The following is a 24022-nucleotide window of genomic DNA, read 5'->3' on the forward strand; positions in this document are numbered from 1 at the left end:
TCCTCCATCAATTCTCGTCGGACCAAGGAATAGGGGCCCTGGGGGGAGAAATTTCGCCGGGGCGTTTTGTGCAATTTTCAGCACATTTTTCTTTAATAATAATTGTGTTGCATTAATATTAAATTTGAGTTTACTTTTTTCAAATGAAAATATAAAAATAGGCAAAAAAGTTATTTTATTACTCAGTAGGACACCTCGAAAGGGACCCAAGTCAAGCAAAATCTTTGTATTCATGTGTCACATATATTATTAAATTGACTAAAAAATTAATTCAAACTTTAATATGTTTTTTTTAAATGATCAAATGCATAATATTTTATTCATTTAAGAAAAAAGTATACTAAAATATACCTACGAACGAATCCAAATATAATACTACAAAAATCTTATTTAATGTTTTCTACTTTGGGCTCTTGCCGTCAATTTCAATTTCAGTAACACTACAGCAACTTGCAACTGGCACACAATAATAAATGAGGCCAATTTTGTTTTAATTAATTAATAAATAATGTGCATGGTCGAGTCAATTATGGCAGATAGAGACATTCAGCTACGTCATATGATATGCACACATACTGAATAAATTGAGTGACCAATAAAAAAAGTAAATAAAACATACCAAATAACAGTTGACTAATCTTGATTATCTGCCAAGAACTGATCAATTTCAAGCCAAAAATCGAGTAACCTTCACCGAAACACAGTTTTACCCCGTTGAACAAAATGTCTTATCGAGCAAAAATCATTTTAAACGACGAAGCCAAACGCCTCTCATTCAGCTTTAAAAAGAGAGAAACATTTACAGAAAAGAAAGCCTAGCACTTAGTTGCAGTGGCCTCAATTGTTTTAAATTAGTCCTACATGTCCCCAAAAATGCTCTACAAAAATTTTCTTTTTTTTTTTTTTTTTTTTTGGCTCAAGTTGAACTAGGGAGCGCATCGATCTAATCGGAAAAACTGCAATCATTTGCTACCTGATGAAGCAGTAATTGCGATTGTTGCTCACGACCCAAGTGAGAAAACCACTCCCTTACCAAACTAGCAGGAATTGATTGACTTGTTACGGAAGCAGTTTCAACTTTACCTTCAATAATGTCTTCAAATTTGATAGCAGTGAGGCCAAGCAAACAAGTTATGATTGCAAATTGAACGGAGAAGTTCAGTTTCGAAAACGTGGTCTCCAATACAAATGTAGATAAGCGTCCTCTTAGATTCGTAACTCCAGGATCCTCATATCCACTAGCCCCAACACCGAGCCTGCAATCACAAACAACAACTATGTATTAGTATAATTTATCCTAAATTTCTTTTCCTTTTTTCGGATAGAGCTTTATGATCTTGGGATCTAAATGCAATGATATCATAAATAATATATCACCAAGAATTCATTATCATTTCATTTTTATATGCACGAGGATGATTGTGGGGGAAATTTACCTCCCAAGTTGACCAAGAAGTACGAAAATAGCTGCCGAGAAACCCTCCATAAGATGTGATTCCAAATATTCACAAATTTGCCCTATCATGTGGTCAAATGTCCAACCCCATCCCTGCATGTAAGAAGATCAAAAGAAAAAAAATGGTAATGAGAAATAGAAAATCTCTTAAGCACATACATAGATAGCTAAGAACTGGTCGTGCATTGGGACATCTAAATGGTCTATTTCATCATGGATATCTAACTCATCGATCGTTATACTTCATTCACACGTCATTTCAACAAAGCCAAGAAACCGTAAAAACTGGGAACAGAAAAAACATTTTCGTAGTTAATAAGAGTGAAAGCCATACCATGAATGAAGCAAGAATCTCAACCAACGAAAGAATATCGATCGAGTCGCAAAAGTTCTCATCATATGAACCTTCTTCAGCTCTCTCCCCATGAGATTGTTCGCACTTATGGAGGTTCTCTAGCAGAAGCAATGCGACATCCTCCACAGAAACCGCACCCTCTAAGAACGGACAAATGGTGCTACTGCTACACAACCGAATTTTGGACAATGGAGAAAAAGATGTTGAATCGATCGGCAAAGTCTGCTTCTCAAGAAACATAACCACAGACTTTACTACAGTCATTGCTAAGGAATACTGCTCAAGAGCAAAATACTTAGGGCCACATATGTGGGCAAAAACATGGAGAACAGCTAACATTACTGCAGGATCGAGTTTCTGGATCGAGATAATGTTGCACGATATCTCACAAACAAAACCAATATGGTCAACCGCAGAACATAACGAAGCTAAAAGACTTCCTCCAGCAACCAATAGGTCAGGCGAAGCCAACACTTCAGATAGTGTAATGGAATCACCATTTAGAACAAGGTTTATTTTGGAACCAAGAGGGGCTTCTCTCTCGGCATATACATCACCGCGGACCAATAGCTTTTTCTGCAGAAAAAAATCTTCAATGACAGCGAATAGTTCGACAAATTCACACGACTCCATAAATATTTTCCTCAAATATGGATCAGAGAGTGCTGCACAAAAAGAAGAAAAAAAAGGTTGCTTAATGAACATATAGAACAAAAATAGAGCCGATAACAGCTGATGAAGTTTAAGAAGACAATATTATTTACGTACCTGAGCGAATGTGCAGAGTCACTGCATCCAGAGAATGGGTAAAATTATCACTTGACACACTTGCCAAGTTTTTCATTCCAAACTCAGAAATTCCGTGCAATATTAGAGAGAGAAACACGGAGACCTTCTCCCTACAGAACAGTCCACAAAAAGAAAAATACGATTAGTTTTTTTCTTTATGGAATTCTGAACACATGACTGCACAAAATACTGCACCATTCAACTTGACAAAGTGCCATGCATGAACTAGAAGAACTGAGACGTAGTCATGTAGAACATCAGTAGTTCCATTTGCATGCACGTTTAACAATTTTTCTTAAAAAGAGAATGTGTGAGTGCAAATATAAGAATATCCAATAATTAAAGGGGCCAAAATCTTGGGTGAATAAAATGTATTTCTACAAAGTGCAATATTCCTATAGAGAGTGTAAAAAGCACACGACATAGGAGCCGACACATAAGGTAATGTCCAGATTACTTTTCCAATGACACAAAAGAATAACAGTGCCAGATATTACAAATATATGTTTAAATAAGAAAAGCAGTAAGAACTGTTATCTAATAACTTACTTCATTGAAAGATCTTCAGCTTTCAGAAGAGTGTGTAGAATATTTGGAAGGAATATTTCTGCTGGATGAAGGAAGAAACATAGTGGCGTGCAACTATCAACTGTCTGAAGGATCCTCAAAATGCTAGAATTGTCTCTGTTATCTGAAGGTATAACGAGATACTTCACAAAAACACCATGTGTAGAAACAATTCCTCTTCGACATGGTACATTGCTTTCCCTGTTTCCAGAATCAGACACATCTGACGTTCCCAACTTCTCCTTAGTCTGCAATATTGAAGAAACATGGTAATTAAATACTAAATTAGTGGGATACTTTTCCATATTAATAATAAGAAATCTAGATACTGAAGCCAGATTATCACTTACATTCGGCAATTCTTCTTGGAAACTTTGGTCTACCAGCATCGCATGATTATCTACTTCAAGTGTCTTATCCCAATGAAATTCAAACTCCGGCAGCAACGGAGACAGAGGCATATCAATAGCTCTACGAAATGCGCTCTCATCATCAGCATTATCAAGATCTAGCAACTTCATATAGTCAAAATCCTGAGGAATGCACTGGTTGCTTCCAAATAAATGAGTTTTACCATCCTTAAAACACCAATCAGATTTCCGTGCATCGTATCTTGAAGGAGAAGCACGCATACAGGCATCAGAGTGATCAATTTTTGGATCAAGAATGCTTTTTGGCTCCTGCGAATCTTGCAAATAATGACCAGTTATTATTTGCTCTGAGGATGTCTTTCTCTTCTTGGAAGGTCTAGCAAGCTTTCTGCAAGAAGTATCTTTCAGATTCTGATTCACAGGTTCATCCTCTTGGCTACTGAATAAACTATTCAGCACGGAAAGTTCCTCTGATACTCTTTGATGTAACTTCTCACCCTTCGAATACAGATTTTCAATGGACTCAACTGCATCAAGAATCCTTTTCCTCCCACTGTAGCCAACTCTCCTTTCATCAGAATTGATTTTAATCGGACTTCTCTTGTTGTTATCAGCTTTAGCTACAGCATCATGCTCATTTCTCCTTGTCTTCATCTTGTCAGACAACCTTGGTATAGTTGGTTCGAGGTTTGATACATCTTCCCCAAGCTCAGCTGATGTTGTGATAGAGAAAGTACCTCTTTCCTGTGATCCCGCCAAGGGTCGATCAGAAAAAGATGCTGAACTGGAATATATTGCAGAATTCTGTAACATGTTTTGGCTGGAACCTCTGTATGGAGGACCCAGTCTAGAATGGATACCTGATATAACTTGACTGTTATATCCATCTGAGAATAAAGTTTCTCTTGTGGAGATCCGACTGTCAATCTGCCAAGAAACGTTATCCAGTCAATAATTATCAATTTATATAAGATCGAGTGTCCAATAATGAACAAAAAACTATATTTACATCTATCTGTCGATCTATATATATCATCTATAACCGTGGATCACACACATGTTTCTCTGAATTATGAAAGACTAAAGGATCCTTATTAATAAGACACTTAAAATGATATCTGCAATTCTTAAATTACTTACGGAAGTTTAACAGACTGAAAATAGGAAAAGCCTATGATTTCAGTCGATAGAGGTTCTACTTCAAGTGATATGCTTAAACAACTGAACAGGAAGAAACCAAAATTATCTATCTCTGCAGGTTCGCCACACCATTATTTCACATTATCATTCTTGTATTTCCTTAGCTCTATTCTTGGTATACATACTAAATATGGGGAACTCTCAAGACCAATATGTTCAGATGTCACGCCTCCCCTGTAACTGAATTCTACCAGGGCAGCTTAGTTGCCATATTATCATCTGCACCGTTATTTTACTTGATCGACATGTAACTCATGCAACACTTTCTAATACAACTGAAGTCTCCGAAATACATAACAATCAAGTTTCGAGTCTTTGCAAGCTTACAACCTACAAAATTTATGCCATAGGCCGAAAAAATTGTTAATCATCTAAGACAACTGCTTTGCATTTATGTATGGTGCTAGCCAGAAGAAACAAGGAAACATCAATAACAGTTTGAAAGATAATTAGTTTGAAAGATAATTATAACTTTAAAAGAATAGTTATTATGCAGAAACGGGATCTGTAAATGCATGGTAGAACTACCGCAACCAGCCACCTTGGCTATTCCAGACATAAAACAACTGGCAGCACAAGAGCATAAGAAATAAAATAAGATACAGAAGCTATTGCATGAAAACTTTCTAAACATAACCATATAAGCAACATTTTCTCATTCAGGCAGATCAAAAAGGAAGAGGAAACTAACCTTTCCCAACTTATGTATACCTTCACTGTCGTGCAAGAAACTCTTATCTAGCATATCTAGACGCTGTTGGAATGAAAGACACTCCTGTTTTAGGTTAAATATTTCCTGATGTAGCATTTTGTTACGAACAGCCTCCACCTTTGATGCTTTCTGGGCATGCTTCACAACCATCTTTTCTAGCTTCAATTGTTTCTTTAGTAGTTTAACTGTACCAATTTCAGAAATAACATCATTATTGCTTAGGGATGCATTGTCGGCATATGTTCTGTATGAAACAAATTCCTGCTTCTTCTGTAATTCTTCTAACCTCAGCTTGTAACTTTCCAACTCTCTAGATATTTGATCAGCTCGATGTTTCTGTTCTGCGGCTGCTTTTTGGTGTGCTTCTGCAACTTTCTTCTGTTCTTTTGCTTTCTTTTTCTTTGAATCTGCACGTTTTCTCTCCCTAATAATATCAGCCTCTTTCTCAAAGAGCATCTTTTCCAGTTTTTCATTGCATGAACTCTCATGCGACCCTTCTAATTTTTTCATCCTATTCCTAGCCTCTTCCAACTTTCGACTCAGATCATCAGCTCGTTCCTTCTCTATCATGGCCTTACTCAAATTTGTTTCTGCAAGTCTCCGCTGCTCTTCAAATTTGGTCACAGCCAGATCTGCCCTTTTTCTTTCTCTACTGACTTTCTGTTTCTCGACCTCCAGTTTCTTTTCCGCATCTTCACATTTCGATTTATCCGAAGCCAAATTTGACTTTAACGAATCAAATTCCAATTTTAATTTTTCCCACTTCTCCTCTGCCTTTTTTCTTTCAACATTAGCAACTTTTTGTGCTTCACTGACATTCTTTTTCTCCATCTCGACCTTCTTCAAACCCTCATTGGCTTTTTTCTTCTCCAGCTCAGCATGCTTTTTTACCATCTCTACCTTCTTTAAAGCCTCATCGGCTTTCTTCTTCTCCAACTCAGCATTCTTTTTTTCCATCTCTAGCTTCTTTAAAGCCTCATCGGCTTTCTTCTTCTCCAACTCAGCGTTCTTTTTCTCCATCTCTACCTTCTTCAAAGCCTCATCAGCTCTCTTCTTCTGCAACTCAGCATTCTTTTTCTCCAAAGCTGTTTGTCCCCTCTCTTTACCAAGGAGCTCCTTCAGCTGCTTAATCTCTTTCTGTGCTGCATTCAGATGTTCTTGTATTTGGTTATCTGCTGCTTGAGAAGCAGTGTTGCCATTTTGCTTCAACAACCGAACCTCGTCATTTAGGGCAGATACCTCGTCCTCAAGATCCGCACAGCGACCACATTCTCTTTGCTTCTCATCCTTCCATACATTGGCCTGCACTTTGAGTTCCTCCAATGCTGGAGGGAAAAAAACATTTTTTTTTCATCAGTAATAACATTAAATAAGAAATCAACATGCCTGTTCCTTCGATTATTATTATCGTTATGATTTTTCTTTTTTCCGCGACACTCTAGCATTACACTTCAATAATCTATTTCTAACATCATTATCCATAAAACTTATTATAAATCAAAGATATCAGAAACAAATGCAATAAAATGCCACCATCTACCTTTTCTGAGACCCTCATTTTCTTTCTCGCTGACATCGTAATTTTTATTGACCAATCGCACAGCATCGCGCAACTGGTTTCTTATTTCTACAACCTTTGAATGCTTCTCCAAAAGCTTAGAGTGCTGCTTCTTCAGCTGCAAGAAATCACAAAGTAACACCGTTACTTAAATCCCATAAAAAAAAACTAAAAACCATCGCATTACACAACTATATTAATTAAAAAAAAAAAAGAACAGCTCCGAGATAAAGTTACCGCAGCGCAGCAGGTGTTTGGGGGCTTTTCTTGAACCGCCTCCACATCCTCCGCCATTTTTCAGAATCAACAAAACCCTCGATTTCTGAATCTTTGAAACAAAAACAGTCAATGCGGTGAAAATCGTCCGAGTACATGATGATTAAACATCGGAGGAATGATAGATGTAACCTACACACTTGGCAAAGAACTAGAAACGATTTTGTTTTGCCAGTTCGAATATAATTTAAAACCCTTGGCTTCCAAACCCCCAATGAACGAGAACCCTAGAAATGAAGCGAGGAATTTTCAAAATTCCAATAGCGCTTTCTACATACAAGATGCTTTTAACGACTTACCAAATCAAAACGCGATTTATGAGCTGGAGGGAAAATAAGTCGGTTAGCAAATTATATTGGGCCCTTTTCTGGCCTAAGTTTGTATGGATCGGCCCAATCAAAATCAATGTCTACCGAATACCGGCCTAAAAGAAAAAGGGGAAAATTATTAAAAAAAACCCTTGATGTAAGGTTAAATTACGAACAAAATCCCTCATATTTGAGTTATTACAACTAACCCCATCAACTAAGAATTTTCTTACATGACCATCCTTGTGGTGTCAAATTTAGTGGAATATTTTAGATTATGGTGAGATATTCTCCAGTTTATACGCGTTTTATCTCATTCGAGCTCCATATTTTGAAACAAGATGATTATAAGATGTGTCTCTTTTGGCTTGTAACTATCAAATTGTGGTGCATCGATACCGTATTTTTGTACAAAACGAGTACAAACTAGTGAACATTCCACGAAATGTAGAAGATTATCTTGAATTTGACACGATATTGGATATATAAGAAGATTCATAGTTGATGGGTGGTTGTAATTGGTCAAACATGAAGGAATTTTTTTTTCGTAATTCGACATTACCTCAACGGTGTCGGTAATTGACCCAAAAAAGAAAATGCACAAATTGAATATTTTTATTCTTTGGTTCGCATTTGATTTTATTTTTTAGTTTCCCCTGAAAATCAATAAAAGAAAAAATACTAATTGGTTTTAATTTAGATATTAAATGATCATTAGTAAATATAGATAAAAATCACTATAAAAGTGATTAAAAGATGGAAAGCAAACATCTTTCATAATTCTCTTATTCATCAAAAAAAAAAACATCTTTCATAATTAATAATAAATACACAAATGTAGAAATAAATTGGACAGTACTTAATCCCTTTCAATTTAATTCAACTTTCTCAACTCTAAAGTCTAAACAACCTCTTCAATTAACTCACCCTGAACAGAAAAAGAAATTGACCATTTACAAAGTACCAAAAAAATAAAACATATTTTATTTTTATTTTTATTTTTATTTAACTACAGCAACTTGTAAATCTAGATTCCAGAAAACAAGAACATGTACCACTCTCAGCAGTCAACCTTACAGACACCCTATACAATAATACTATATTATTAATTATAGTATTAATTATTATTATAATTATTAACATTTAACACTAAAGATTCAGACATCACAATAATTATGTTCACATCATTCATTATTTCATAGTTGTACTTCACTACCATCAAACTACACTACCACTCTCCTCCTTAATTAATAACAGCAGCAGCAGCAGCAGAAAGAATTTAGATCAAGAAAATCAAGAATGGGTTTCACCATGGGACTAAACCTTCTCCTCCTGATGGCCATGGTGGCCACCAACATTCTCTCTCTCTACCACCTCTCCACCACCATCCAATCCAAACCCTCCTCCCCTCCTCCCATCCCCGACCACCTCATCCACCAGCTCTCCACCATACGCGCCACCATCACCCACCTCACCTCCCTCCAATCATCCACCAACACCCCACCCTCCTCCTCCTCCTCCGCCGCCGCCGCCACCACTCCCCCCTCCGATCTCCTCATCTACACCCACATCTCCCCCATAGCCTCATCCTGCAAAGACAACCCACTCCTCCTCCACAAGTACATGAACTACACCCCCTTCTCCCTCTGCCCCAACGACTCCCCCTTAGCTGAAGATCTCATCCTCAGGGGCTGCCACCCCCTCCCCCGTCGCCGCTGCTTTTCAAGAACCCCCTCCACCACCCCCACCTCACTACCCACCGACCCTTTTTCACCCCTCCCCGAAAAAACCGCTCTGCTAACCCATTTCAGCTGCAAGACTTTCTCCTGCTTCGCCGGTTTGAAACCCGAAATGGGATTCGACATGAGAATCGAAAAGACCCGATTTTTAACCTACAAATCGGATCTGGATCTCCCGATTTCGCAGCTTATGCAGCTGGCTAAACAGGCCAAGAGCGTAATCAGGCTTGCTCTCGACATCGGAGGTGGGACCGGCACTTTCGCGGCGCATATGAAGCTGCACAATGTGACCGTTGTCACCACCACGATGAATCTCGGTGCGCCGTATAACGAAGCGGTGGCGATCAGGGGATTGGTGCCCCTCCACGCCCCGCTGCAGCAGAGGCTGCCTGTGTTCGACGGGGTGGTGGATCTCGTGCGGTGCGGGCACGCGGTTAACAGGTGGATACCGGTTGTTGCGATGGAGTTCTTGCTGTTTGATGTCGATAGAGTGCTGAGAGGTGGCGGTTACTTGCTGTTGGACCATTTTTTCAGTAAAAAAATGGATCTTGAAAAAGTGTTTACTCCCTTGATTGGGAAGCTTGGGTACAAGAAGGTGAAATGGGCTGTGGCGAATAAGACTGATTCGAGTGGGGTGAAGAATGGCGAGGTTTATTTGACCGCCCTTTTGCAGAAGCCGTTGACTAAATAAGACTCTAAATTGAGGTAATTTCCGATGCATCAGAAAATCGAGGTGTTCGGTAGTTTTTTTGGTGTAATGTGAGCATAATTCACTTGTCTTATTACATGAGTTCTGAGTTTAGGATTTGGTAATAAACTGAACATAGGGCATTAGTACTTGATGGATCGAGCTAAGGGTAGTGTTGGAAATATAGGAGTTCGTTTGTAGAGTGTGACGAATTTATGCATCTAAAATGGCGAAAATAATGTTACCATGCTGAAGATTTTTGCCTTGTGTGTTGATTTCTTTGATGAGTCGAATGATTAGATTCTTGAAAATTTAGAATCTGCAGTGATGAGGTTTCACTTGCGAAGTTCCGATTCATCTCTTCGACATAAGGGATTTGCAAGAAATCCCCTTTTTAATAGAATCTAGTATGAGGATATAGAATATAGAAATCGTGTATACAAGTTCTTGATATTCTAATTTACAAACTAGGAAGGTTTAGTGAGGAATCGAAACAAACAAGGATCTCGTGGTTATTTACAGACACAACACCTAAAAACATATGGAAACAAACACACGTGGGATTGCTCCGTTTTCAGCTTAACTCAACTTTTTATCTCCAATTTGCATAACCTCTTCCTTTTTTTCCGAAATTTTCCTTTCACCACTTCCTGATTATGAGATCATATTCACTTGCTTTGCAGGTATGTGCCCCCGTAAAATGGGTGCAGGGTTGAAAACTTTCACACTGTGATTTGCGCAAACAAATCGAACAAACATGTATTTACTTTTCCTGGGCGATTTCTACGTGGAAAAGAGGCAGCATCATATATCTTCAGGACGAGGTAAGTTGTTGGATCGTTATACTAAGTAGAAAAAAGCAAGTTTTCTCGTTTCGGTTTTTAGGAAAATCTAGAAAACCTATTTAAACGCAAGCAAAACCAAACTCTAGTATTTTTTAAAAGTTGATAGTGAAAGAGAGGCTCCGTGCAAGATTCGTCGATGTAACAAAACGTTATAGAAGCTTGTGTTGTTGATTCCCAGATATAACTTTATTGCAAGCAAATATAGTATCGTGTTTGTTTTCAACAGCTTGTTTAAATTTGTTTTGGCAAAATGCTACGAGGCGATGACTCACATAACGAATATTGCACCAACTGAAAACAAATATCAAGCATAGATTATTTCGTAGGATTCATAAAAAAAAAACAACTTTTAATAGTTTGTTTCGAAAAATAAAATACTTGATTTACTTGTGTTCGAACTCGGCATTCACTTTCGTCGAATCCGCCGCTCGTTCAGAAGCTCCTTCAGCTGCTTAATCTCGTCGGCCTGTACTTGCAGTTGTTCCTCCACTCCTGGAGAGATCAAAATCATTTTTTTCTCATCAGTAAAATCATTTTTAATATACTATTATTTATTTATTACGACGATTCCGAAACAGTATCGAACGGCAGCAATTCTACCTTCTTTGAGACTCTGATTTTCTCGCTGAAGGAATTGGTTTTTTTTCTTTAGCAATGCTGTGAATTCACGAAACTGGCTTTTAATTTCTTCCAGCCTTGAGATCTTGTGCAAAAGCTTAGCGTTCTTCTTCTTTAACTGCAACAATCCAAAAAAATTAAACGCCGTTACTTCATCCCATATAAAATACCGTTACTCCCCGTTAATTCAACAATACAGTCTAATGATAAAATTACCGCAGTGCAGCAGGTGTTTGACGGTGGTTTTTCTTGAATCACCTCCCCATCATCATAAGCCATTTTTTCTTTTTTTTTTTTTTTTTTTCTTTTTTTCAGAATCCAAAAAATCCTCTAATTCTCAAGGAGAGATTAATCCGGTTCAATGTAACGAGGGTTTGCGTTAATCCAATACTTCAATCGCTGACCTATTATTTGGGCCTGATATGGGCCGGTGCTTTTTTTTTTCTCTTTCTTCCCCCTTATTTTTTAAATCGGGATAAGATTTGTAAAATTTTCAGAATCGAAATCGATATTTTACTTCTAAAAATAACTGATTTTCTTCGAATGTGTTTTTTAAGTACAATCCCTTGATTCTTGCATCGAAATCTGGTTTCGGTACTAATTCGGTTTCATAGATGCTACACCCTGTGTCGTACACCGTGTAATTTTGGACGGACCATTAATCTACATGTAAGTGTGCGCTTAATTGGTAGTTATTTATGTAGATTTATATATGGTGCAAAATCATCGGTGTATTCCGTCAGATGTAGCATCTCATAGACTGTTCCGAGTCTCATTTTTACTAATCTCGCTGTGAAATTTAACAATATCTGGCAATATAGACGGAAAACAAACAACTAAGTTATCAAGCACAGACTGCATTATATCACTACCGTAACATCAACGAATAAGAACATAGTCTGCAGCATCTTCCGAGAACCTATCGCCAGCTGTCGGGGGCAAATTATTCCGAGCGACGTGCTTATGAACCTGGGCATGAGTTTCCGCCTCGTGCTGGAACATCTTGACCAACTCGTTCAGTTCCAACTTCCTCACTTCGACTTGCTCTTCCTTCACGGGCTTTTTCAACCCGAGGTATATCAACCCTACTGCAATTAGCACTATACCTAAGAAAAAGAGGAGTCCTGCAAATAGGGCGAATGCATATGGCGTGCTTTCTGAGCCAGGTATTCCATCCACGTTTATTCCAAACAGCCCAGTGATAATGGAAAGAACGAGGCCGCATCCTCCAAACACAGCTAAATTATGAGTCACTGTAAGGCTTCTATCCTGTAAATTGTGTTGTTATTTCCATCAGATGAAGAAAAACACAGCAAAATATACGTAAATTCAAATGTTGATCAGAAAATCCAATCTTAGAATGATGTGATTCACTCTTCAAAACACTGGGAAGCTTTACGAATTGTTTAATTTACAGAGTAAATTGTTATGAAGAGAAAATCATATATTCGATAGTTGACATGATCGAGTCAGAGTCATCAGAAAACAATTAGATGTAACCTGCAACCATGCGCGGGTTGTGCTTTGCATGACATCTTGAATGGTAAATAGGCGGCCACGAACTGCTTCTTGCTCTTCAATCATTTCTCTAGTACTCTTTCGTATTCCTTCCAGCAGACTTTTTGTTAGATTTCCCCTCAAATGCTGGAGAAGTTCAAAAACTATCTCTTCCCTCGCATGGAGAGACCATTTTACTCTAATAACCTATAGTTTGTCAAGGAATCAATTGACCAGATTAAAATGAGCACTTAACATGATATAACTTATAAGTGATTCCAAAACTTAAACTTAAAGAACCTCCATAGCAGAAGCATACCTGTCTTGATAACCTTCTGATTTCTTGGTTGAGAATGACACCAAGAAGATTTAAGTCTTCATGGTTCCTCCTGTTGAGAGTTATGAAAACATGAAGAGAGAAAGAGAACATCACAAAATCAAAAGATGACTAATGCATTTAATACCTGTTCACGAACTTCAATTCCACTTCATCTGCTGCCCCAAAAATGGATTTCCGAAATAACCTTATAGTAATTGAAACATTGAATTAAAGCCAATTGCATAAATATTTTCACTGAAACATCATTTAGGAGTGGATTATGGATCCACCTGGTACTTGCTTAATATTGCTCAAGCTTCAAAATGAACAAGATATGATTAAATTACCACAATTCCTTTCTTGAGTTGTACATATCTCACCTGTCATCCCAACGGGCCAGGCGGCAAGCTAAATTTGCTATGATTTCTTGTACTGTCCTTGGGGTATTGTAACCACCACCTAGAAGAAATTCCTAGACGGTGAAGTGTAATTGATGTCAACAAAACATATGCAGAACCAACCACAACTTAGTTTTGCAAAAAGCATGTTAGCCACTGAAAATGATCTATTAGGATATAGAAAACCTGGACTTCCGTAATGCCCAACACATTGATCGTTGAGGCAGATCCCTTCACATGCAGAACAGTTAAAAGAAAGTTCTGAGCTTGCCATGAACGAAGAACAACAGGGATGTCATCTTCTTCAACATAAGGATCGCCAGCAGACTGTCCCAGAAGCTCAAACAGTAAACCTCCGGCGACCCTCACAGGGACCTGGACACAGATAAAGCATGGAAAAAGGTGCAGAACGCTAAGCGCAAATATCTTTTCTAAGAGCTCGTGATTTCTTCTACGTCATGCAGAGTGAGGGAAGGGAAAAAGAAATAGCACACAAGTATAACTTGACACGCTGTAACAGTAGAGTTCCATTTTAACCCTTTTGCTCAAGCTATCATAAATTAAGTGATTTTTTTATCACAGGCATGCAATATATTGATGGAAATATATTAGGTTCATCAAGTCGTTTCCTCGACAATCGCTTAAGCAAGAAAACTGGATACATTAGACACAAACTCTACCTCATATAAGAGATGTTTCATCCGATCGCTTATCAATCTGCTTTCATCTCGCAGAGCCATTCTGATGGCAGGATGCAACCACTGGGCAGAACTGAGCCATGTCTCCACAGCAGGATGACCTGCAGCAAGATGGCACCACCATGTAGGCCCAGCTGGCCTTTCCCAGTATGGAGCAGCTACATCAGCAACAGTGAGGTCATCCTCATCATTCATAAATTCAAAGTGTTGAGTGGCCCATCCTTCATCAACTTGCACCGTTCGGACAAGTTCTGAAATCCTATCCCATCCAATTGGAGCCCAATGACTCCCTCCACATCTTTCAATGTGATGGAAGTTGTCTGATTGAGAGGTCTGGCCATCCATGTTCAAATAGGCAGCGTGTTGATTCTCCAATTCAATAAGGGGTGCAGATTCCAGAAGTGTGTTCCGGTTTAATTTTTGAGAAGTTGGATGTGTACCTCCATCGGAGTTTTGATTTTTTACATTAACACCATCGACTTGATGAGATGACCGGATATTTGAAGAAGATTTTGATGCAGCTAACTTTTTATGCACTCGGATGAATTCAAATGCGCAAATAAGTCCATCCGTCCATAATTGACTCCCTGGAATGATATCCTTGTTGCAGAAACCTCTATGGTTGTCAAGATTCTTTGGTCTGTTGTTTTGAGATAAAGATTCCTCAATTACGCCAGTCATGTTGTCCTTCATGTGGTTCAAACTGCAACTTTCACAGGATGCAAAATGATTCCGACTGATGGTGACACTTCAGGGGAAAAAAAGATGAGGGAAGCATTTGGCATAAACATGTTTGTCAAATTGCATGAATGTGCTTCGCTATGTTCCTCTCGAACATCTATATCAAGGCCGTTCCTCCAGCAAAAATCTTTTGAGGCTTAGCTTCGTATGTCATCAAGTCCAAGTTCCTGCCGACTATTAAAGAATTAAACAGTTAAAAAAATACAGAATTTAGAAACTGAACCAAAAGATTTACCTCCTATGAATCCAATTCCTACAAGGAACATTTATCAGAAAACAGCAACTAAGAAATTGAACAATCAAAATGTCGAAAATAATTAAGCTTAATATGGAAAATGCCAAGACAATTTTGGGACTTACGATACCAATCGTTCACTTCTTCTGATCCCTTTAAGAGTCTAAACTTCATTAAGGTGCTACGTAACTTGGTGAACAACATCAACCCCGAGAACCAAAACCTAAAATTCTACAAACCATATTTTCAATATAACGATGATCATAAATTTCTTCCAAATTATTTGAACTACCTTATGTGCCCTAATGAATCTATCTGCCTCCATTTTTACTTCGTTTCATAACACATAAAACAATGCAAAAGTTTCAAAAGAAATGAGTACTTTCTTCAAAATTCAAACGCCTCTCCAAAAGCCAGTATTCCAGATCTGAGATAAATGACCATTAACACTAGATGCGAAACTTCAATCAATATGCTTAAAGTAACCACCCACAATATACTCAAATAACTTCAATAATACGAAAGGCATGAACAGAATAAAGCTATATCAACTTGAAATTAGCTAAATCGAAGAATTAAATTTCCAAACGCAACAATTATGGAATCTCGAGAAACAACCTCAGTGGGTGATTGAAATTGCATGCCTAATTTTCTCTTCCTCCTTTCGTTTTGCAAACGTCATCCATCTTCCTCAAATTTTTCGCATTTTTTAGCAAAATGAAAATCGTGAAAAACAAATTGAAACCTCAGAGAATTACCGTAATTATCAGAGCTTTTTCGTCGTTCTGTTCGCAAAGGGAGAGATGGAAATTGCGGAGAGTCGTCACCGCTAAAGCACAGCGGCAGTGGCACTGTAGAGCATAGATTATTCAAAAGTTTCATATAATCACTTTTAGTGACTTATTATAATTTTTTTAAGATAAAATAGTAAATTATAATTAAAATTATCAACTCAAAAAGAAAAATTGTTAAAATAATATTTATTTATCATTGGGCAAATACAACTTTAACCCCTGTAGTTTGAGTTTTGTTCACACGACTAGGGGTGGTAAACGAGCCGAGCCGGCTCGCGAACTCGACGAGCCGGCTCGAAAAAAGCTCGAACTCGAGTTCGGGTTTTTCGAGCTCGAGCTCGAGCTCGAGCTCAAAATTAGTTGTTCGTCAGCTCGCGAGCCGGCTCGCGAGCTGCCTTCTATTTTTTTTTTTTTTTTTACATATATATATATATATATATATATAATATATATATATATATATATATTATATATATATATTATATATATATATATATTATTCTTATTATTATTATTATTATTATTATTATTATTATTATTATTATTATTATTATTATTATTATTATTATTATTATTAACTAAATAGTAAATAGTCTTTAATAATAAATATATCTAGTATTTAAATAGAAACAAATCTATACTACTTAAATAATTCATAATAATATAAAATATTATAATAATAATAATAGAAAAAATAAAAAATATATATAACTAGAGTTCATTATTTATTTTATAATTTTTTTTTATTTTTCTATGAATAATTTTTAATAAAAAATAAAATGATTTTAATAAAAAAATTAAATAATAATTAAAAAAAAAAAAAAAAAAAAAAATTAAGCCTGAGCTCGAGCTCGAGCTCGAGCCAAAAAAAACTGGCTCGATGAGCTCGAGCTCGAGCTCGAGCTCGGGAACATGGACTCGAGCTCGAGCTCGAGCTGGCCAAAAGAGCCGAGCTCGGCTCGTTCCCACCCTACACACGACCCTCTTGTAATTTCAATATCACCGCATGACCCCCTATAGTTTGAACTTTGTACACATATAGCCCCTTGTACTTTTAATATAAACACATAATTTGAATGCATTCTTTCACCAACCCTCATTAGGAGAGTTGGTACCTAGCCTTACCAATAGGGTAAAAAGTCTAGGATTCGAGTCCCCCCTCCCCTACTTCCCCTTGTAATGACTTGAATTACTCAAAAAAAAAAAAATGCATTCTTTCAGACTGTCTTCTTTGAATTAAGACAAGTAACAGATACATAAACAAAGCTGCAACTGAAAACCAGTAATCCATATCAAGAACCTGCAATTTGTGCACAATCTACTACATCAACAGCTACTAGCTGATAAGATAATATTCCAAATTTCAACTGATAATTAAGATGATAAAAGAAAGATTCCAAGTAAAGGACAAACAAACACCTAACAATCTACTTAAATTAAGCTGACAGAACAAGCTTATCTAAAAGTTGTGGAATAAATTCAAAAGTCCAAAGTGGTAAAAGAAATATGAATTTTTCGTCTCTAGTAACACAAAATTAGAACCTGTGTTCCTAAGTTACATCAACTGACGAAAAAAATAAATACGTAAAATACAACCTCTCGAGGCACGGCACAGGGTAGTGGCTAGTCGAACCCATTCGTGAAAAAAAAAGGAAAACGAAAAAAAAAAAAAAAAAAAAAAAAGAGCGCGCCACTTTCTTCATACTCATTACATACCCTGAAAAAAGCCAGGAGGTGACAAGATTAGTAGTTATTCTGCCAGATTTGGGATTGCTTAGGCTGCCCTTGGGCGCCTCCAAGTGAACCATCTCTTGCATTCTGCTGCTGTTGCTGCTGCTGCTGCTGTTGCTGATCGAGTGACATACCGGTTTGAGAATGGTAGAAATTCGGGTACCCTAATGCCCCATAGTTCTGAGATGGCTGCTGACCTTGTCTGAATCCACCGCCTTGCTGGCTTTGCCCCTGATAATTGTAATACGTGCTAGCTGGCACCGCCGACATCGTTCTTGAATTTGGCCCATGAAGCCACATTGCCGAATTCTCGTTCTGAAAGAAACAAGAAACGCAATATACATAAGTCCACTGATCGCATAACCAAAATTAAAACAAAATTCAGACAAGTATAATTGGTACCTGCTGAAGTGAGACCAAGTGGCTATTGTCCTTGTACTGAGAACTCAAAACATCGTCGTAGCTCAGAGTTGCACCGGTGGGGGCGGCAGGTGGGTTCATCTGGAAGTTTCCGGGAACTGTTGTGGTGTTTCCGAAAGCACCGTAACCAGAAGGTATAGCAGCGGACTGAGGCAAACTACCGGCGGAGATGCTGTTCTTGTACTGAGGTAGCAAAGCTGCTAGGGATTGATGGTATGTGCTGTTACCGGCGAATGTTTGTTGAAAAGCGGAAGGCACGTATGTGTAGCTTTGTGGCAAGAAAGGGTAGCCAATCATGTTTGTGAACGGGCCCAAAGGAAGTGTGTGCTGCGAATATGGGTGCACAGCGAGGTGTTGAGGAAGAGGTGGTCCAGTTGCAACACTAGCTCCAGAAAGTGTCTGTGGTGCTGGCTGTGTCGATGAGTAACCAGCAGTTTTCAAAGCCTGAAAATAGTTACAATTAACACATTATTTCGGAACAAATTAATTGCAGAAATAAATGATTATATTCAATTCAGTTCCATCATTTAAGTTTAAATGGGTACCTCAGACATAGAAATTGCTGAGCTTCCGTATTTAGCAGACACTGATTGCTCCACTGGAAATTGAGAATATCGAAGATCTGATTCTCTACTAGGGTGACTATTCGCAGACGGTAAGGTGCTTGGTAAGGAATTTGTATACGACTGCTGTTAACAAAAAACCATCAGCTACTGAGAAATCCAAGAAAGAACTTCAAATTCATTAATTTCACGCAATTTCAATTAAAAACGGAAATACTTAATAAACAGAACAACTAGAGACAGTATATACCACATGTATAATTTCATACCCAAAAGAAGTCATTTATCAATGTCTAATATCCAGACATCAAAATAAGAATTTATCGTTACATATTGAATCCCTAAGCAGGAAAGGACATTGAACTTCCAACTTAGGAAGTCCGGTCTTTGTGGATACCTCATCTCATATATTGGAAACCTCATAAACAAAATATATTGCTTAAACGAAAAACAAACGGCAGAAAGTTTGTACCATAACATTTGAAAATGGAGCTAGATTTTGCATCTGGGGGTTTGTTTGGCTCAAAGCAGCATTTAAGCGTTGGGCATCATCAAAGTTGTAACCAGCGTTGGCAGAAGGAAAAGAATACTGATTCCCGTGCACCACCTCAGCGTTCTCGGGCTTCAACTCTTCTGGCTGTGAACCAGAAGATGGATCATAACTCCCTGAACTAGCACCAGTTCTATGGAACAAACCACCATCAGCAGTGTTTCTAAGAGAATCATCAACGTAATATTCAGAACTTCTGCAGACAGGAAAATAATAAGAGGATTTTATACGTTTTTTTAAGTTAAACGGAAGGATAGTGAAAGAAACAAAAAAAATTAAAAAATTAAAAATAAAAAATCCTAAAATACCTAGTGTCCAGATGCCCAGCTGATGAAATATCTGCCTCGTTAAGCGGCTCTTCCAAGATAGTTTCTACAGGCGCAGATGTTGTAGTACCGGAATATGCAGCACTCATGCCCGATCCAAAACTACCGAAGCTCAAGTGTGAGCAATCTGCATTTTGAACTTGCAAGTGATCCGGAATTACTACACAAGGCGTGTATCCGTCAGAGGGCAATCCTCTTTCTTCATTCTCTACACTTAGTTGTTGCAAGTTTCTGGTGACCGAAGAAACTGGAGAACCAACTTCTTCAACTGCAACATCTTAACAGGATTTAGCAACTAAAGTTTCAATAAATGAAAACATAATGTTAAAAATTGACGCTAGTAAAGAAATATGTAATCCCAGCCCGCATGATATTCATAGTTTCTTTCTCGGGTTAAGCAAATAAGAGTATAAGTCAACAAACTACTGCTAATCAAATAGCCACTGTGATTTAGATAGCACCAATTTTTCATCTGTTAGGTGTCCTTTGTAAATATTTTGGCATAAAAGTTGAAGTTGAAGTTGAAGTTGAAGTTGAAGTTGAAGTTGAAGTTGAAGTTGAAGTTGAATTTGCAATAGGGTGGATAAAAAAGTCACCTTCATGGAAATCATGAGCCTGACGATGGTAAGAACCTATGTTTTCATACAAATCATTCTCAAACATAGATGGGGCCCTTGAATCATCCTCTTGAATCTTCCTACTAGAGGTAGAATCAGATCCCACGTCATTAGCTCCAGTTTCGATGATGTCTTCTTCTGTTTCATGAACCTCTTCTTCCTCAGAATATCGATTAATGCTGTCAGAAGGTAGACCAGGTTTCTCTAAATGCTGCTCTGAGTCCACAGAATACTCTGGAACAGCAGTCACTTTTGTAGGAACGGACTTCTCTATGGAAGGCCACTCCTCCTTGACTGGCTGAGGATCTGAAGATACTCTTGAACTATGATGCGACGCACTTGCTGAAGAACCCCTAACATTGTGGTGAGATGCATTGGGTGCATTATTACGTGGTATGCCCTTCTTCACAATGTCAACCATGGACACCTGACCAGGAGCAAGCACCCAGGCAGGTTGATATCCAGCAGCAGGCGGTACGACAGCTGGGATAGCATCAGCGGTGCCTTTATTTTCAGCAACGCCACCATCACTGCAAACATACCGTACAGGTAAAAGAATGAGCCTTAAATTGTTAGTGACAGAAAAAAACCAACTAGAAGGAAATTCAAAAACTCATTGTTTATACTGAAAGTTGTTAACTGTCATTACACCTAAAATATAGAACTTGGGACAGAGATATCATATAAACAGTAGCTCAGACAACATAGGCTCATTGAAACTGAAAAAGAGACAAACAATAATCATTATATTCATCATGATAGTCGCACAATCTTGCAAATCAAGTGTATGAGTTCAAAAAGGACAGACCTTACGCCTATAGGTCCTCTGCTTCTATTATTTGCTGCCGTAACAGGCACTGAAGACGAAGAACTTGCATAAGGAGTTGATCCATTTTCTTTCTTAGATGACGGCCTTCCAGAATACTCTGAAAAACGAAACAGTATGTTATATATCCTATCAATGTCTTGCAGCTAACTTATACGTTGAGGAATTCATTAAAATACTGAAGCTAACAGTACCAGAAGACGTATATGATGTTGGAGCACCACGGCCATGGTATCTATCAGCACCACTCTTGCCGCCTCGACTTGAGTTATTACTAGCACCACGAGACCTAGACTCAGTGGTATCTTTACCCTGCGAAAATAGAAATAAGTTTATATTACAAACAAGTTGTTGTCTAAAACAAATTTACACGGATACCCCAAGTTTTTCAGTTAATGTCCCAGATAAACAAAAGGAAGCTAGGTCTGTCTCCTCACGAAAAGATTGATAATTCTATCTTTAACGGGAGGAGCAAACAAAATAAAATAAAAATCCCTTTTTTGATTCACCGCATAGAATGGCTAACAATTTTTTTTTTCATGTAATATTATTATGATTGCAAACTACAGGGAAAGAGCCAGTTATCAAACAATACCATAGCAAGCTTATGTATTGACGAAAATCACGCACCTCTTTCTTCTTTTCCCGTTTACTCTTCACCTCATGGAAAGGATCTGAACAATAGTAAAGAAATCAGATAATAAGTTTAATTGTTTAAAACTACAAAGCAATTTCAACTTTAAAACAATCCAACGGCAGCTACATCCATTAGTTTAAAACGTAAATTTTAATACACAAGTTGAATTATTTGATGGAATAGCAGAAGAAGCTCCAAACAGTGGTTAGAAGGTCCATAAAGTACATCTGCTGAAAGTGCAAACAACCAAAACATATCCAGCCACGAAAGCAGTGATATCAGGGAAATCAGCTATCGTCAAAAACTTAAAAAATCAAAGTTGGGCACTATCTGCATTGTCGAAGATAAAAGTCGAGAGATGTCAAGCAATTATGCAATCAAGGCATACAGAAACATGACTGTTGCGTGATTCCATCACAGTGTGCAAAACTAAATCTTGCACTCCAGCAAGATCCGTTTAAAAACCAAAGCTTTGGAAAGCAAGAAAGATATTTCACTGCACCATCTCCCGACAAAGCTAAAAACTACCCCATTGTTGCAAGAATTGAACCTACTTATCTCGGGGAACGGACCTCAATGTTCAGGTAACGTTTTTTTCTTTATGAAGTCAGATGTGCGTGAAAATACGAAAAAATACCAGTTCCACTGCTTCTAAATTCCCAACCCAAAAACGGAAAGATGGAACACGTTGTTAAAAGTTTCCTTTTATATCGAGATTCATGAAAAGTTCTCGAAGATGGGAGCAAGGAAAATAAAAATTACAGGGTTATAAAATCGAAAACAGAATGTCCTAGTTATTAATTCGTGTTCATTGGTTCCCTTAGCAACTAAGACGCAAGTAATGCATATAATTCACAGAAAAACCCTAAAGGAAAACAACAATCCCACCAAAAAATTAACAATGAAATCATTAGGGTTTCAAAAAGAAAAAAACCTTGACAGAGGAGACGATTAACCGCCTCGTTTGGGTCCATATTGCAGTCCTTAAGAGCGGCATAGATCTCCGCTTCGGAACAGCCAACTATCTCCTTCAAGCTCTGCACCATCTTCCGCGACCCCGCCGGAATGAGTTGCACACCGCCGCCATTGCCGGCGCCGCTTCCCCTGCCGGTACTCATCCTTGCCTTAAACAGATCTAACGCAACAATTATATCGCAAAGCCAACGCTTTGCCTTATTCTCTCCTCAGCACAAACCTCTCCTTCTCGTGTATGTATAATTATATATATATATGGAAACACGCAGAAAGCCACACAGGGAAGTGTTGTTACTTACACTTCAATATATATATATATATAGTAATAATTGATAATACAACAAAGCAGCAGATGATGGAAGCAGAAAGATCTTTCCAAAAATCCGCAGCGAATAGAAAGATTTGTTCTCCTCTTTGCAGTTTCCAAAACCCTTCTTACTTTCTCTCTCTAAAATTTGAAGTATCTCTCTCTCTCTCTCTCTCTCTCTCTGCTGTGTCGAAGTGTCAAGTTTCGTCCTTTTATTTCCTTTTTTTCTTTTTTTTCTTCTCTTAGATTAACGTTGTATATAATTATGGGTCTTTAATCATAGATATAACCATAATTAGATTAATAATCAGTGCGTGTTTATATTCAATTTCCTTATTTAATTGCTTTTACTGCACTTCTTTCCTTTTATTATATTATTAATTAATTAATTAATTAATATAAGAATTTATTTCAGTTTCCAATTTCCATACCGTGATGACCTACTGGAGCTTATCTACAATGGACTAGAGCTGGGCTAAAATGGGCCTTGAATCTGGCCCGGCCCATTTATTAAATGGTGATTTTGTTTTCTTGTACTAATAGAGGTTTTGACTTTTTCAATGGATAATATAAGAAAGTGATGGATGCAAATAAGGATATAGTTTGATAGATAATATAATAATTTAGATTTATCAAACATTTATTTTTCTTTATTTTACATTTGAATTAAATTTAAGTAAATTTACCAAATGCAATCGATTTTTATACATGTATCGCATGGGTAAAATACTAGTTGATATATTATATAGATCAGAAAAAGGTAGTATAAAATGAATCATAGCCCATTTCAAAGTGGGTTAGGCCCAATAGTTACAATTTGAAACGGTGAGCCCATAGAAATTTATGACCGCAGAGGCCCAATATTACTTCTCTTTTAGCTTTATTTATTGCAACAATAGCGACTTT

At 37.6% G+C, this 24022-nt stretch overlaps 4 protein-coding genes and 1 long non-coding RNA gene across 14 annotated transcripts; 1 reads left to right on the top strand and 4 right to left on the bottom strand.

Annotated features, from left to right (window-relative positions):
- Nucleotides 1–665: 665 nt before the first annotated feature.
- Nucleotides 666–7594, bottom strand: MEE22 (maternal effect embryo arrest 22). 2 transcript variants are annotated; one of them, XM_012993420.2, is made up of 9 exons: nucleotides 7246–7594; nucleotides 6991–7126; nucleotides 5430–6775; nucleotides 3518–4465; nucleotides 3150–3415; nucleotides 2580–2710; nucleotides 1791–2476; nucleotides 1437–1549; nucleotides 666–1256 (listed from the first exon to the last, which is right to left on the bottom strand). In XM_012993420.2, the coding sequence occupies exons 1-9, from the start codon at nucleotides 7300–7302 to the stop codon at nucleotides 944–946; spliced, it is 3996 nt and encodes a 1331-aa protein (XP_012848874.2). In that variant the 5' UTR covers nucleotides 7303–7594; the 3' UTR covers nucleotides 666–943. The 2 variants fall into 2 exon arrangements, with proteins under 2 accessions (XP_012848874.2, XP_088667828.1); XM_088811702.1 differs by having other exon boundaries at nucleotides 3150–4465.
- A 1033-nt stretch (nucleotides 7595–8627) lies between these two features.
- Nucleotides 8628–11087, top strand: LOC105969118 (S-adenosyl-L-methionine-dependent methyltransferases superfamily protein). The gene is made up of 2 exons (XM_012993857.2): nucleotides 8628–10036; nucleotides 10703–11087. The coding sequence occupies exon 1, from the start codon at nucleotides 8892–8894 to the stop codon at nucleotides 10020–10022; it is 1131 nt and encodes a 376-aa protein (XP_012849311.1). The 5' UTR covers nucleotides 8628–8891; the 3' UTR covers nucleotides 10023–10036; nucleotides 10703–11087.
- Nucleotides 11088–11146: 59 nt separating this feature from the next.
- LOC105969119 (uncharacterized) lies at nucleotides 11147–11916 on the bottom strand. Its single transcript, XR_001173779.2, has 3 exons — nucleotides 11699–11916; nucleotides 11465–11600; nucleotides 11147–11356 (listed from the first exon to the last, which is right to left on the bottom strand). It is a non-coding gene; the product is annotated as an uncharacterized LOC105969119 (long non-coding RNA).
- A 279-nt stretch (nucleotides 11917–12195) lies between these two features.
- Nucleotides 12196–16348, bottom strand: LOC105969022 (uncharacterized). Of its 6 annotated transcripts, none has more exons than XM_088811705.1 (8): nucleotides 16129–16348; nucleotides 14377–15309; nucleotides 13883–14071; nucleotides 13679–13770; nucleotides 13444–13503; nucleotides 13299–13368; nucleotides 12983–13186; nucleotides 12196–12751 (listed from the first exon to the last, which is right to left on the bottom strand). In XM_088811705.1, the coding sequence occupies exons 2-8, from the start codon at nucleotides 15085–15087 to the stop codon at nucleotides 12362–12364; spliced, it is 1716 nt and encodes a 571-aa protein (XP_088667831.1). In that variant the 5' UTR covers nucleotides 15088–15309; nucleotides 16129–16348; the 3' UTR covers nucleotides 12196–12361. The 6 variants fall into 6 exon arrangements, with proteins under 6 accessions (XP_088667831.1, XP_012849198.2, XP_088667832.1 ...); XM_012993744.2 differs by having other exon boundaries at nucleotides 14377–15302; nucleotides 16129–16291; XM_088811706.1 differs by having other exon boundaries at nucleotides 15989–16229.
- A 1169-nt stretch (nucleotides 16349–17517) lies between these two features.
- LOC105968770 (uncharacterized) lies at nucleotides 17518–23409 on the bottom strand. Of its 4 annotated transcripts, none has more exons than XM_088811711.1 (10): nucleotides 22769–23409; nucleotides 21828–21871; nucleotides 21392–21509; nucleotides 21180–21297; nucleotides 20351–20901; nucleotides 19737–20022; nucleotides 19351–19624; nucleotides 18861–19004; nucleotides 18298–18759; nucleotides 17518–18210 (listed from the first exon to the last, which is right to left on the bottom strand). In XM_088811711.1, the coding sequence occupies exons 1-10, from the start codon at nucleotides 22950–22952 to the stop codon at nucleotides 17908–17910; spliced, it is 2484 nt and encodes an 827-aa protein (XP_088667837.1). In that variant the 5' UTR covers nucleotides 22953–23409; the 3' UTR covers nucleotides 17518–17907. The 4 variants fall into 4 exon arrangements, with proteins under 4 accessions (XP_088667837.1, XP_088667838.1, XP_088667836.1 ...); XM_088811712.1 differs by having other exon boundaries at nucleotides 18861–19001; nucleotides 22769–23353; XM_088811710.1 differs by having other exon boundaries at nucleotides 18861–19001; nucleotides 19737–20031; nucleotides 22769–23315.
- Nucleotides 23410–24022: the final 613 nt, after the last annotated feature.

The sequence above is a fragment of the Erythranthe guttata genome, chromosome 13 (assembly GCF_056151865.1).
Source record: "Erythranthe guttata isolate IM_541 chromosome 13, IM_541, whole genome shotgun sequence".
Lineage (NCBI taxonomy): Eukaryota > Viridiplantae > Streptophyta > Magnoliopsida > Lamiales > Phrymaceae > Erythranthe > Erythranthe guttata.